This window comes from Cricetulus griseus, chromosome 7, assembly GCF_003668045.3.
Source record: "Cricetulus griseus strain 17A/GY chromosome 7, alternate assembly CriGri-PICRH-1.0, whole genome shotgun sequence".
Taxonomy (NCBI): domain Eukaryota; kingdom Metazoa; phylum Chordata; class Mammalia; order Rodentia; family Cricetidae; genus Cricetulus; species Cricetulus griseus.
The window spans coordinates 65,491,313-65,506,446 of NC_048600.1; the positions used below are offsets into that span (position 1 = coordinate 65,491,313).

At 43.7% G+C, this 15,134-nt stretch overlaps 1 protein-coding gene across 3 annotated transcripts; it reads left to right on the plus strand.

The window, feature by feature from the left end:
• Positions 1–280: 280 nt before the first annotated feature.
• On the plus strand, positions 281–12,375 carry LOC100759975 (zinc finger protein 354A). 3 transcript variants are annotated; one of them, XM_035447942.1, is made up of 6 exons: positions 291–431; positions 1,068–1,141; positions 1,322–1,412; positions 1,838–1,964; positions 2,434–2,532; positions 9,837–12,375. In XM_035447942.1, the coding sequence occupies exons 4-6, from the start codon at positions 1,931–1,933 to the stop codon at positions 11,318–11,320; spliced, it is 1,617 nt and encodes a 538-aa protein (XP_035303833.1). In that variant the 5' UTR covers positions 291–431; positions 1,068–1,141; positions 1,322–1,412; positions 1,838–1,930; the 3' UTR covers positions 11,321–12,375. The 3 variants fall into 3 exon arrangements, with proteins under 3 accessions (XP_027283418.1, XP_027283420.1, XP_035303833.1); XM_027427617.2 differs by lacking the exon at positions 1,322–1,412 and having other exon boundaries at positions 281–431; XM_027427619.2 differs by lacking the exon at positions 1,322–1,412 and having other exon boundaries at positions 281–431; positions 2,437–2,532.
• The last annotated feature ends 2,759 nt before the right edge of the window (positions 12,376–15,134 follow it).

The window sequence follows — 15,134 nt, forward strand, 5'->3', positions numbered from 1 at the left end:
ACACCTCTGGGCCCCTCTCCAGTGCCACTAACAACTTACAATAAAGCTCTTCTAAAGAGGACTTTGTGCCATCTTCCTTTACATGAACCTGCAACATCTTTTATTATGTATCTAACAAGCAGGTGTTTGGTTCCTGGTGTTCACTGCTCCTTTCACTGCATCTGTGAACCAGAGGAGCTGAGCTGGCCAAGTCCCAGGCAAACCTAAGAACTTCAAATACCAGAATCCCTGGGTCTCAGAGTGGACTACATTTCCCAGAGGCCTCCGCGGCCACCGCCCTCGGACCCGGAGCCCTGACTTCCCGTGAGCCTTCACCGGCCCTGGGGCGTCTGTATCGGGGTTCGAGGTGGGGGTTCGAGGTCTCCAGACTGAGTCCGCACTCGAGGCTGCTCTGAGCCTCGGTGAGGCGCAGCGGGAGCCTCGAGGGGAAGGTGAGCAAGGCAGTTCTGTTTGTTCGCCAGACGGGCTGGGCTGGGTTCGGCTCGGCTCGGCCTGCCGCGCCCCAGGGTCTACGGCGCGTCCCCCTTCCCTTGGGCACGCGGAGGAACGCGTGCTCCCAGCGGTCTCGGCCCTGGACTCCAGGTGACCTGCTCGCCACGGCCGGGGCGGGACCAACCCGTGCCGCCCTCCTGTCCTGGGCCACTGGTCCGCTTTCTGGAGTTTTCTCTGGTGCTCTGGAAATCGACCCCCTGACAGCAGCAGAACAGTTGTGTGGGCAACGCTTGGGAAGGAGGAACTCGTCCCTGACCCATGTCAAACCTGAGCGGGTGCCACTGTGGCTACATTTTGGCCTCAAGTTTTTGATCGGAAGGGGACGGGCAGTGCCAGTTGGACTGTGGTGAACAGTGTAGGGTGATGCCTGGCACGTGGGGGCTCAGCGATACCCACTGTGATGGAGTCCAGTGTCGTCTGAGCCATCTAGAACTGATGCCCATCCCCAGCTCCTGCTTCGTCCTCTGAAGGCGGGGGAGCCAGCCTCGGCTGATGGGACACTTTTGGAGATGGTGCTTCTGAGGGGTGCGAAGCAGCAGGTGCTACCTACCCCTTCCTTCTTTTTCTTCTCTCAGATTCTCCTTCGTCTTAACCGTCTCTCATCTGTGAAGAGAACATGGCTCCTGAGCAAAGGGAAGCGAAGTCTCGGGTAAGCACATTTCATTTCTTAGTGGAAAGAGGGGTTTGGAGTTTTCCACATAGTTCAGCCTTCACTAGGGTTTGGAGCTCTTGTCCTACTTGGAGGGCGTTGATCCTCCCTCCATGACTAGCGGAGTCTGTAGGAAGCACTCCCATGTTCACAATTCTAGTCTTATGTATTTCTTGATAGATGCGCTATTGTTGCCTGATTCCAGTCTGGTGTATGCCTACCAAGTCCACAAGTAACATGCCCCTGGGTGCCCTGGGACAGAACAAACATAGTTGAGTAAACTCCTTTCTGGCCCTGGCTCCTCACTCATCTGTGTTTCTTTCTTTGCCCTTACGGATTGATTATCTATTTTCTTTTCCTGCCAGTCCTTATGTTGCTCCCCCAGCCTTCTCCAGCCTTTGGTGGTTGTTTATTTTATCTACTTTACTTTATGGATTACATGTTGTGCTTGTACATTTCCTTTACATTTTTTTGTCCTGTGTGTGTATGTGTGGTGTGGTGTGCTTGCATACATGCTTATTCTCATGTGTTTGGATGGGCATATCTGTGTGTGAGAATGTACGTGCACACATGTGCACATGCTTGTAAAAGCCTGAGGCTATTGGATGACTTCCCCCAAGGCTCTCCAGATCTTATATTTTGAGTCAGGGTCTCCTACTTGAATCCAGAGCTCATCAAGTTGGCTTTTCCTCACAGGTGTCGGTGACGTTTGAGGATGTGGCTGTGCTCTTTACTCGGGATGAGTGGAAGAAGCTGGACCACTCTCAGAGAAGCCTGTACCGTGAGGTGATGCTAGAGAACTACAGCAACCTGGCCTCACTGGGTAAGGGAGTTCCCTGTGGGCGTAGATTCAGAAATGAGACCTCAGCACCTCCTTCCCTGAATGAAAGCTGTGGTCATTGTGAAACCTTAGCAGAGTTTTGCGTTCAGGTCGTACAAACGGGTCCTTATAAATAAGTATGGACATATTCTTCCCACAGCAGGCTTGGAACTGCCCATGTCCAGTAGAGAAGGTGGCAGTGAGACCATCGCTTCCCTTGGTTCTTCCTGGTCCAGACACCTTCCCCATCAGCAATCATTCTGTGCTTGTTTGGTTTATCTCTAAGCAGAGAGCTTTGTTCCATCTCTGGAACCTCTTTCCCATTGCCTTTACTAGAAGTTTGCTTACTTTTTCTGCAAAGGGCCATATGGGGTAAACATTTTAGGCTTACTTGATTTCTGCAACATAAGAGATTTTCTCAGTCTTCTGTGGTTGTCTGGCTTTTAGCTAATGAGTTAATTTTATCTACAAGCAGGATTCCCATTTACCAAACCAAAGGTGATCTCCCTGCTGCAGCAAGGAGAGGATCCCTGGAAGGTGGAGAAAGAAGGTCCTGGAGGCTCCCCTCTTGGTGAGTGAGTGTGCAGGCCTGACAGTCTCTGCAGGCACCAGTGTGGTGGATAAGGAGAGGGTGCAGCTTGGAGTGTGGGATGGGAAATGTCTTCCGGTTCTCAATCAACAAGAAGTGATGGAGCTTAGTGGTAAGAACACCTGAAGGCGGTGGATTAAGGATTCACCAGACCCAAGATAAAGATAAATAGGTGTTTTATTGGAGAACAACTTACACAGATAAGAGTAAATAACCGCCGTGGCCTTCCTGCTCCAGAAGATTTAGTCTCTGCCCTTTCGATGCTCTTCATGACCCAAGAGAGCATGCCCCGTGCCTGCAGCTACTCTACCTTTAAGTGATCACATGCTGAAAACATGCCCAAAGGGTGTGGCTACTTTTTCAGGTTCACTAGCAAGGCCAGATGCCACTACAAACACCTGCCTGGCACACATAAAGCCCTGGGTGCAATTCCTAGCACAAAAAAAAACCCAATGAATTAAATAGGAGTAAGGCAGGGGAAACTGAAGCTGAAGTCTGGTCCGGCTCCCTTGTATTCTCTTGGGATCTTTTTTCTTGTTGGTTGTTTCTGAGGAGGGTTGCATTGTCAGAGATCATTTAAGAAATACAGTATATTTAAGGAATGATTAAAAAAAAAAAAAAAAAAACCTCACTGAGGCTGAAGTTAAAATGAAGGAAATAAGATGAGAAGGCTATGCAAGGGTCCCAAAACAGGTGCCTTGGTGCAGGACTGGGAGCTGTATTCTGCATGTGGACAACTGGAAGTACTTGAAATGCAAATGGAAATTGTGTAATCTTTGATAGCGTTGGGAAAGCTGGTACTAATCAGAAACAGTTCAGAGGTCTTCAGTAAAACGGCTAAAGAAACTGGTATGTCCTTGTTCTGGTGATAGAGACTGTCAAGTAGTGAGGCAAGTTTCAGATCACTGTCGATATGTTACCACTAGGTCGAAAGAAAATTGTGTTCTTAAAATTTTGCGTGCGTGTGTGTGTGTGTGTGTGTGTGTGTGTGTGTGTGTGTGTGTGTGTGCGCGCGCGCTCTCAAGTATGAGCTCTACACACGTGAGCACAGAAGGATTAGGAGCAGTGTGTCCTCTTCGAATGAATCTGGGTTAAGGGTCTTTATTTGCATATAATGTTTTAAAGTTTTGCAAAGAGCTGTTATATTCAGGAAGTCCTCCTGTGACATGCGCTGCAGAGGAGGGACTGAAAGTGAGGCACAGCCAGGGAGCCTAAGGGAGCTGCTGCAAGATTGAAAGTAAACAGCTGGTGGGATCTAGATGAAGGCCCTGCTTCAGGGATCTAGAGAGACCTAGTTTGAAGAGTTTGTGGTCGGGGTGGTTTTTATTTTAGATGTAACTGAAGTACTCGGATATAGATCTCTGGTGGGGAATTCTGTAAGGTTGGAACTCACAAGGTCGAAGTCCTTGAAGCCTTGAGCTGACCAGGTGGGAGTAGGATCCTGGGAAACTGCAAGGTGGTGAAGAGAAAAAACCTTGTGAGCCTGCCCTGAAGTGACCTGAACTGGGGCTGGAGAAGTGATGGCTGTGCTGATAGAGATTTGGGGCTACTGGTGAACCAAGACCCGAACATGGGTTTCTGCTTGCCTAGCCCTTCATAAATGCTGAATAAGCTCTGTGCTAGGTGCCAGCAAAGTGGCAGGAGGAAGGATAAAGCTAGGTCCTGCTCTTGTGAAGTGCTTGATGCAGTGAGGAGAATAAAGAAACCAAGTATCCAGGGCCAGCCATGTGGAAAAGTCTAGTGAGGACTAGTAGAGAATGATACAAAGTGCTCTGAGAGTGCAGGGCAGGAGCCCCTGGAGCCAGGGCAGTCTCTCTCTCTCTCTCTCTCTCTCTCTCTCTCTCTCTCTCTCTCTCTCTGTGTGTGTGTGTGTGTGTGTGTGTGTGTGTGTGTGTGTGTGTGTAGGGCATGGGGGGGGCGGGGACATGAAACTTGAGATTCTAGCTTAGGGAATGGTGACTGAAGGAACCAATATTGACCCAGGGGAAAGGTAGAGGAGATCTGGAGACATTGGCAAGACCAGATTTCTCCTGAGGCCCATCACAGATTGCATCTGAGGATTTCAGAGTCTGCATAGGGCTAAGGAGTCATGAGCAGCCTGGAGCTAGTTCGGGGAACCTGAGGGCAAGGAGGGGAGAGAAGCTAGGGCAGGTCTGAGCTCTCAGGTCTGTCAGTGAGCCTGGACCTGAGAGCCAAATGACAGGCCACCCTGTCCCTGTCCTCTCACAGCCCTTGTATGGGAGCATCTCTTCCTAGTCCAAAGTAAACACTTGTGAGATGGCAGCCACAATTGTCTTTTACATTCTCATTTGTGTAGAAACTGCCCTAAGTAGTTAGGATGCCTGAAGGAAAAGGAATTAGCCTAAGCAGAATAGGTCTGCAGTTCAGAGCTGTCTTGGGAAAGGCTGAGGTGCCTGATGAAGTGGTCACCTGCCTTCCTCAGCTCTGGGGGAAAGCTGAGTGGATGACTGAGGAGTGAAGTGGTGAGTGGACATGGGAGCTGCTCTCTGCTCTGTTCTGGGTGAGAGTTTGACTGTGTAGCCCAGGCCAGCATTGAACATGAAATTTCTCCTATTTCAGTCCCCTGAGTACTGGGATTATAAATATGCTGCTCTGTTCCTCTTGAGGAATAGCCATCCTTTTTTCTCTCATAGTGAACTTCAGGTGGGAGGCTTAGGGATGTCCATGTGTCCATGATGTGCCCTGGCAAGCCACCATGTGCCTTTTGCAGTAGGAGCTCACATCCCACAAGTGCAGTTGAAGGACCTGCAAATCTATACCTGAGATCATGATGTCAGACAGAACCTAATTCTGAACCTGCAAGTTATTTTTCCCTTCAAAAACTAATCACAGATAAAAACAAAACAAAACAACAAAAAAAGCAGGGCTCAGTTCTTTAGAGCATTTGCTGCCCTTGCAGAGAATGAATGTAGTTCCCAGCACCCATATGGTGGTTTATAACCATTCATAACTGCATTTCCAGGGCTTCTGATGCCCCTCTTTTGCCCTCTGTGTGTCCCAGGAATGCATGTGATAAACAGGCAAGCAAAGCACCATTACATGTAAAAATGAATTATGAATTTAAAAAACAAAATGCACAAGTAAAGTAACTTTTGTCCCTGGGTTTGTAAGTTTTAAACTGAGAGGTGAGAGGCCATGGCTCAGGGTTTGTGTCTTACTTGGTTCTCTTGCTCAAGAATTGCTGCAAACCTCAGCAATGAGATGGTGCTTTTCCTGCTTAGCTACACTAAGAACCATGGGTGCATTGTACCTGTGCTTTGCACAGGTTTGCTTCACATCTAAATGCAGAAATAGTTTGGAATTTTGACATTTTTTTAAAGTCCAGAAATGATCTAGTAATCACATCTCCAGTGAAAGATCACTTCCCCTGCCTTATCATTTCCTTTGTGGTCTTTAATGTCAGCAGCCATTGAGAATGCTGAGCTGTGAGGGGTAATCAGCTGCAGTGTCATCTGCTGTCCTGTCAGTGAGGTCTCTGGGGGTTGTGTCTGCTCAGAGGAAGGGTGACTCTTCCTGATTTTATACAAGGGTTACCACAGAGGTTTGCAGCAGGCCTAAATAAAATTGAGTGGCTTAAAACAATTATAATCCGTTATCTCAATGCAGATGTTGAGATAGGGTAGAGACCATCCAGTTTGTAGTGATGGCCACAGTTCTGAGTAGATTGTAAGGAACAGTTAGTATGTTCACAATCTAAGACTGACAGTGGAAAATGAATTGAGAACTAAGACCTTGGCACTTGGGAGTTGAAATGGGTACAATAGAATTGTCTTAGTTAAGGCTACTGTTTCTGTGATGAAACACACATCACAGTTCATCATCTGAGGACAGGAACTTAAGCACTGTAGGAACCAGGAGGTGGGATCTGATGCAGATGCCACAGAGAGTGCTGCTTACTGACCTGCTCCTCATGGCTTGCTCAGCTTGCTTTCTTATACAACCCAGGACCACCAGCAGGATGGTACCACTTAGGATGGGATGGACCTCCCCCCATCAATTGCTAATTAAAAAAATATCCTACAGGCTTCCCTATATCCTTATCTTATATAAGCGTTTTCTTAATTGAGATTCTGTTCTCTCAGTTGACTTTAGCTTTTGTCAAGTTGAAATAACTTAGTCCTCTCTGTTACACCAACCAAACCATACACCAAACCCAGTCTTCAGGGTATTTGCCACAACTGATCACTTGCTCCTCTCTGACTCCTGGAACACTATCCCTCCCAGTTTTCTTCTTATATGTTCAAGAAATCTGGTGGTTTCTTTCCCTTCTTTGGCTTTAAATAGAATCTGTATGCTGATGACTCCCACATGCCTATCTTCAGCTCTGACCTTTTCCCCAGATCTCTAAAAATAACACAGCTATTTCAGTGCCTCCTTGCATTTTCTTCTGAACGCCCCCTTAGCTATCACAGATATACCTGAAACAGACCCCCCTAGGAGTTGCCATTTTCTCCTCCCTCTTGGTAATCAGTGCCATAATTCATTTTCAGGCTGGAAAACCTAGGCATGATCTTAATTGTACTCTTTCATTCTTAGTACTCTGTTAGTTTGTTCATCTCAGCCCTGTTAGCAACTTCATCTGTATCTTACCCACTTTCTGACTACACAACCTCAGTAGCTCCCCAAAGCCTTCATCTTTTTGCTTTCACTCCTGCCCCAGCTCACTCTGTTCTCTGCCAACTCAAATCAGCATGTATTTTCGCAGGCATCCTGTCATGCTTAGTTTAGATTCCATAATCTTCACCAATACTGAGGAAGCCTTGTATGATTAGCCTCTGTCCCATACTTTGCTCTTTTGCCATTTTCCCTTTTGTTCAGTGGATTTCAGGCACCACATTTTTGCTTTTTCAAGAAGTCATCTATGCTTCTATGTTTCCTGATTGCTTTGCCTAGGACTCTCTTCAAATAGACACATGGCTTCTATTTACCTGTTTGTCACTGTATCCTGTCTGCCTGTCCAGCACGCATGCATGCACACATATGAAAGTTTCTGTGAGTTTCTGTAAGTCTGGAAGCTTATCTTATTCAGACATTCTCTGCATTCCCTCAGAACATTATCTAGCCATGGTATTCACCTAGTAAGTGAGTGTGGATAGAAGGGTATTCTCTGCATTTGTAAAGATAACTGGACGGCTCCAGAATGCATCTAACTCAGCCTACCTGACAAGTTGCTAGGGGAGGAGGTGATGGCAGATGTGGACAAAAGTTCCCGTCTCTGTGGGGAGGAACCTGGACCTCAACTATGAATCAGTGGCATTCTAACAGATCTTTAGGAACCTGTAGCACAGGAAGATATGGATTTAGGCAGGATTACCTCCTTGCAGTGTGGTAATCAGTGAGTTGTCAGAGGGCAAGACTCAAAGACAGGAAGCTAGTTAGACAATAATGCATAGGAAACAAAATGCTATCTCAGTGCCTGTCTTAGTCACTGTCGTATTGCTGTGAGGAGACACCATGACTACAATTCGTACAAAGGAAAACATTTAATTGGGGTTGGTTTACAGTTTCAGAGGTTTAGTCCATTATTGTCATGGTGGGGAGCATGGCAGGATGCAGTTAGACACGGTGCTAGAACAGCAGCTGAGTGTTCTATATCCTGATCCATAGACAGCAGCTGAAGAGAGACAGGCAGGCAGGCAGGCAGGCAGGCAGGCAGGCGCGCACGCACGCACACGCACACACACACACACACACACACAGAGGGAGAGACAGACTGACTGACTGACTGACTGGGCTTAGCCTGGACCTTTGAATTCTCAAAGCCTACCCTTAATGACATTCTTACTCCAACAAGAATCCTAACTCTCAAAACAATTCCACTCCCTAGTGACTAAACATTCAAATACATGAGCCCATAGGGGCCATTCTTATTCAAACCACCACACTTTATCTATGGGGAAGATATACATACAGTGCCTGACTGCTGCACTCAGAACTCTAGTAAAGGCAAGGTGTCAGAACTGTAGCCTTTCTTTACAAGAAAGCCAGAGGCAGTGTATTAGACTCTTTATTGCTGTGACAAATACTAGAGAGAAACCATTCCAAGGAGGAGAGAATTATTTTGTCTCATGGCTTTAGATATTTTAATCCATGGCACTTTGCTGCCTTGCTGCTGGGCCTGTGGTGAGGCAGAGTGTCACATGGTGATATATGAATAGGCCTGTCCAGAAGCTGGAGGAGAGTAGGGACAAGCTATATAAGATATCCCTCCAGTAACCCACTTCCTGACTTAGTGAGGTTTTTAATACACAGGTCTTTAGTTGACATTTCAGACTCAAACCATAACAGCTCTCTTGCTTGATGCATGGATGAGGCTACCTTTCCAGCTTACAGTTCTTGACCTTTTGCCTACTTTGTGGCACCCCTGTAAAAGTAATAATATCTTCTGTGTGAAGTTATTCAGAAATCTTCCTAATCATCTGTGTTCTGTTTGGGAAGGCAGGTTCTATGAGGGCCTGTGACTAATATATATGAAATCCATGTTTAAATAGTCAAGACTATTTGGCTTTCTTCAAATTAGGTATAAATAAGAAAGATGTACTCAACAAGCCAGATGTGGTAGCATATGCCTATAATTCAGCACTTGGAAGGCAGAGTCAGAAGGATTGCTACAAGTTTGAAGGTAGCTTCATCTACCAAATTGGGCTGTGTAATAAGATTTCATCTCAAAACAAAACAAAGATGTGTGTGTGTGTATGTATATGTATGTGTATATATGAATGAATGATACCATCAAGAGGATTTGTGAGAGGGAAAGCATGCTGATCTGGTTATATGTTGAGTGGTCACCGTAATCCCAGCACTCAGGAGGCTTAAGCAAGAGGTCAGGAGTTCAAGGACACCAGGGCTGCAGATTGAGATTCTGTCTCAGGAATCTGGCTGGAGGAATGGATCATGGATATTCAGAGTCAAGGATTCTTACAGTAAACTTTTTAATTGAATCTGAAAGATATTGTTGACAGGAAACCAAAGAGGGCAAACTTAGCAGATAACAATCTAGGTCACTATCATTTTCACTCTGAATTCTGGATAATGCATTTCCCAACTCTGTCCCATTTATTCACCCTCTTTAAATGGGTTTGCTTTATTTTTTTCTTCACTCTACTACTTCTATTCCTGTCAGTTATGTTTCTCTATTAACTCTTCTATCCCGCCCTCAATATTTTAATCATATACCAAGATTAGTATTTATTTTACGTGTTTTGTCTCAGTAGTCAATTTTTATACCACAAGAAACATCTTTGGTTTCTTTTTTCCCTTTCTAGGATTGAAGCACAATCATAGAACCACTAAGTCAACTCAAACACAAGACTCTTCATTTCAGGAACTGATTGTGAAAAACTCTAAAAGAAATGAACCTTTGAACTTGAAGTCAGAAAAACTTTTCATATATGAAGGCAAGTTAGAGGAAAAGCAGGATAAGAATACTTTGACTATAGAAAGAAGCCATAAAAACAATGAATTTAGCCCAAAGTCACATAGAGAAAAAAGGTCATCAGAATGTGAAAAACAAAACACTTTCAAGCAGATACCGTATTTATCTAATCAACTAAAAATCACACCAGATAAACGATATAAATGTAGTATGTGTGAGAAAACTTTCACCAACACCTCATCTCTTCGTAAGCATGAGAAAAACCATAGTGGAGAGAAATTATTTAAATGCAAAGAGTGTTCAAAAGCCTTTAGCCAAAGTTCAGCCCTTATTCAACATCAAATAACTCACACTGGAGAGAAGCCTTATGTATGTAAAGAATGTGGTAAAGCCTTCACTCTCAGTACATCCCTGTATAAGCATCTAAGAACCCACACTGTAGAGAAATCCTACAGATGTAAGGAATGTGGTAAATCCTTTGGCCGAAGGTCAGGTCTTTTTATACACCAGAAAGTCCATGCTGGAGAAAACCCTTATAAATATAATCCAGGTAGGAAGTCATCTAGTTGCAGTACATCCCTGCCTGGTCAGAGAATTCATTCCAGAAAGAAGACTTATTTGTGTAACGAATGTGGCAACACCTTTAAGTCTAGCTCGTCCCTTCGTTATCATCAGAGAATCCACACTGGAGAGAAACCCTTCAAATGTAGCGAATGTGGCAGAGCCTTCAGTCAGAGTGCATCACTTATTCAACATGAAAGAATTCACACTGGAGAAAGGCCCTACAGATGTAATGAGTGCGGAAAAGGCTTCACTTCTATTTCAAGACTCAATAGACACCGAATAATTCACACTGGGGAGAAATTTTATAATTGTAATGAATGTGGCAAAGCCTTAAGTTCCCATTCAACTCTTATTATTCATGAGAGAATTCACACTGGAGAGAAACCATGCAAATGTAAAGTTTGTGGGAAAGCCTTCAGACAAAGTTCAGCTCTGATCCAACATCAGAGAATGCATACTGGAGAAAGACCTTATAAGTGTAATGAGTGTGGGAAAACATTCAGGTGTAACTCATCCCTCAGCAACCATCAGCGAATTCATACTGGAGAGAAACCATACCGATGCCAGGAATGTGACATGTCATTTGGCCAAAGTTCAGCTCTTATTCAGCATCGCAGGATTCATACTGGTGAGAAACCCTTTAAATGTAACACATGTGGGAAAACCTTCAGGCAAAGCTCTTCACGTATTGCACATCAGCGAATTCATACTGGAGAAAAACCCTATGAATGTAACACATGTGGGAAACTTTTCAACCATAGGTCATCCCTTACCAATCATTATAAAATTCATGTGGATGAGGACTCTTAAAAGAAGTAAATTTGCATGTGTAAAAGCCTTAAACCAAAGCTCTGCAGAGAATATGTGCTTGAGAGATATAACAAACATAATGAATATGGAGAAAGAACCTACAATCAACTAATGCCATGGATAAATTGTGTTAACAGGTAGAAGGAAAGTATTCTTGCGTGTCCAACACTTTAAAAAATTACTTGAGAGCCAGGCATAGGGGTTCATACACATGGTTGTACCTACTGAGGACCTTGAAGCATGAGGATTGCTTGAGTCTGTGAGTTTGAAGCAGCCTGAAGAGACTTAGCAATACTTCATCTAGAAAAGTGAGCAACTGGGATGAAGGATTCACAACTGAAGACCACAACTTCAGGCATTTGTAAAATGGTGCTTTTCTCTCTGCAGCAGTGTGCTGGATATAATTATAATCATAGGCATCTAAGTGATGAACAGAAGGGTGTGCTGGACTTCTTATTAATAAAACACTAAACTCTACACTGGTGATATTTTTATAACATTTTAATAACATCCAAAAGGGATAAAAGAAATTACACGTTTTTTTAGAAAAAAAGGGCCAAAATCTACCTCCTAGTCTCTGGAATTTATCATTTTCTTCACCCATTTTCAAATGTTATGTGTGGATTTTATTAAAAGTGGAAATTAAAAAACTGGTCTCTCTTGGTATTGCTGTGATTTGAAGCTATTTACCCAATTCTGTTCCTAGAGTTTTGTTGTTGCTTGCTGCTGTTTTGATTGCTTTAAAGTCATTTATTACTAAATTCTGTTATCCCATGTGCTATTGTCTAGTTATATTAAATATGAAAATGGGCAATTATGGGGAGCTGATGAAATGGCTTAGTGGTTAAGAGAATGTTTTGTAGTTTCAAAGGACATAAGTACAATTCCTAGTATCCATGTCAGGTGGCTCATATAAGTAACCCTACCTCTGGCTCCAGGGAGCACTGATGTATCTAGTTTCCACAAGATTGCACACATGTGTGTTCACACTTAAATACATAATTTAAAAATCTTTTCAAGATAAAGTTGGAAATAAAATTCAAAGTTACTAAGGGTTTTGGTTTTTGTGTTTTGTCATACACAAAACCATGTCAGAGGACATTTGGCAAAACTAACACTTGTATTTTGTGTTCCAACAAAGCTTGCCTGGAGATCAGAGGGTAGAGCTGTCCACTAATTAACCGTAGAAGGGTGGAGGTCTGTACAGACAACAGACAGGAAGTGAATGATAAGGCTGGGAGGAAACAGAATCTCAACCCTTTTGGTCAGATAATTCAGAGAGGTAAGTCTCTGGTGGCTGCTGCTATGCTTCTCTGATTTTTTAGTTTTTGCCCCAATATCTGACTCAGCGTTTTTATTAAGATTAGATTTACACTTCATCGGGAAATGCTGAAGACTGTTGTTATTTAGAGATGCTTGTGTGCCCTTTAATTCATAGGTTGAAATGCTAAATATGGGGCTTTTCAGCAGATTACTAAAAGGTGTGAGCTAATAGCCCCTCTTGAATGGGATTAGCGTTCTGATGAAATAGTGAACACATTCTGTTTTTCAGACACCACAAGATGGAAAGCTGTGGTCGTTTTCACCAGACAGTAAAACATAAGCCCTTAAAAGTTGCATTAATATGGTGGCTCATCTTTGTTAACATCACTGGCTTTAGAACCACCTAGAGGACACATCTCTGGTCATGTCTGTGGGATTATTTCCAGAGGTTTAGCTGTGGGGCAAAGAACCACCCTAAACATGAGTGGAATCATCCATCCCATGGACTAGAGTTTGGGCTGAACACAAGAATTTTTCTGTTTCCAGATCCACTACAAGCAAGCAGCCCCATACTCATCCAACCACAATTTACTTTTATCACTATGTCTTTTCTAGTGTGGTCTACACCTGCTACTTGTAACTGTAGTGACTAATCACATTTCTAATTGAGGGAGGAGGCGTGAGATGGTTTCTCTGTGTAGTCCTGGCTATCTAGAACTCACTCTAGACCAGGCTGATCTCAAGCTTAGAGATCTCCTTGCCTCTGCCTCCTGAGTACTGGAATTAAATGTATGTGCTGTGAAATATTCCTTTACAATGTGTCTCTGGGGTTGGTTTTATAAAGAAACTAACTGGTCAGTAAATGAACAGAATAAGATTAGGCAGGAAAGCAAGACTAGGAGGATGCTGGGAGGAAGAAGGGCGGAGTCTGGAGTTGCCAACCAGATGTAGAGGAAGTAGGAGATGAACATACCATGCTAATAAAGGTACTGCCACATGGCAGAGTGTAAATAGGAATATGGGTTAATTTAAAATGTTAGAGCTAGTTAGTAATAAGCCTGAGCTATTGGCTGAGCATTTGAAATTAATATAGGCCTCAGTGTGTTTATTTGGAAGCTGCTGGCAGGACAGAAGCTTCCGTCTACAGGTATATACTGCCACTGCCCAGCCTATATAATTTTAAGTTAAAAATTAAATTCCTCATTTTCAGTAGCCACAGATCCTCCATCGAGGAGAGTTGTATATTGGTCCAGAGCCAGAAATTTCTGTGGTGTGAAGATCCTCTGCAAAATGCTCTATAAGAACATCAGGAGACAACTGGCTCAGAACAGGAAACACATCACAGTGCTGGGAACTAGACAGAACTTGGAAATAAAATTTGGAATCAAGTGAGATGACTCACATCTCTTCCTGCTAATGGCTAGGTTTGGAAGGAACCCAGAACTACATAGAGGCCAAAGAATAGGGAGAGTTCACAACTTTCTGGGTAACCTGAGGTCTGCTATTTTACTACATTTAATGTTGCTGTAGCAGACTATCACTGGCTAGGTAATTTATAATGAGTTGCAGTTTTTTGTTTTTTTTTTTGCAATAGTGTTATCTAAAAAGGCTACATCCAGTGAAGGTCTTGCTATAACATAACATGGCCAAAGCCATCACAAAGAAAAAGAAGACTGTAGTAGCAAATGCACTCTCCCAATACTTACTCCACAATAGCAATAGTAATAGTAATCCATTTATCCAAATGCTCTGCCTCTCAGTGCTGTTAATTTGGGGATTTTGATCCCAATACATGAACTTGGTGGGGGGGCGGGGCCGTCAAACAATAGCATCTCATATCCTTTTGATGGACCAGCCTAACTCCATTTTAAAGTTAAAAGCCATTTTGTTAGGTCAAAATAAGTTCATTTCTGTTTGCTGCAAAATTCCAAGTTGACTGTGCTTTAACCTGTTTTTGGAATTTGACACTGTAGGGTTTAGCTCACACCTTGGATGTACTCTATCTACCCTGATAAGATGTTCTGCCCAAGATGGTCTCTCAAATAATCTAATCTGCTGTCTACTTCTGTAAAATATTGCTTGTCAAATCCCTACTCCACAAAATTCCTTTGAAACCCCCAGTTTACACCTTTTTCCTATAAAAAGAGGCCCAAAAAGTTAACCTGTGCTGCTCTCTCAAACCCTGCTTCGAGAGTCAGTTCTGTGCATAGTAAATAAAGATTGCTTATCTTGGAGGAGTGGTATTTGTTCTCAGTGGGATCGACAGTTTCTTTCTGAGTGATCAGTGGGGCTGGGTGGCTCATCAGGATTGCTTGCTGCTATTCCAGAGGACCTGAATTTAGTTCCCAGCACCCACATCAACTGTCTTACAAACTGTCCCCTATAGTGACCCTCCAGTGACTTGATGTATTGACTTTGAGATATAACCGGGGGCTCCAGGTGATGACTGCCCAGAGCTCTTTCCTAGGCTTCTCTGAAGCTTTTATTCCAAGATATCTCGGTGCTCAAAGCAGGGACAAAGAAGCAATGTTAAACATCTGAGTAGTTCTCA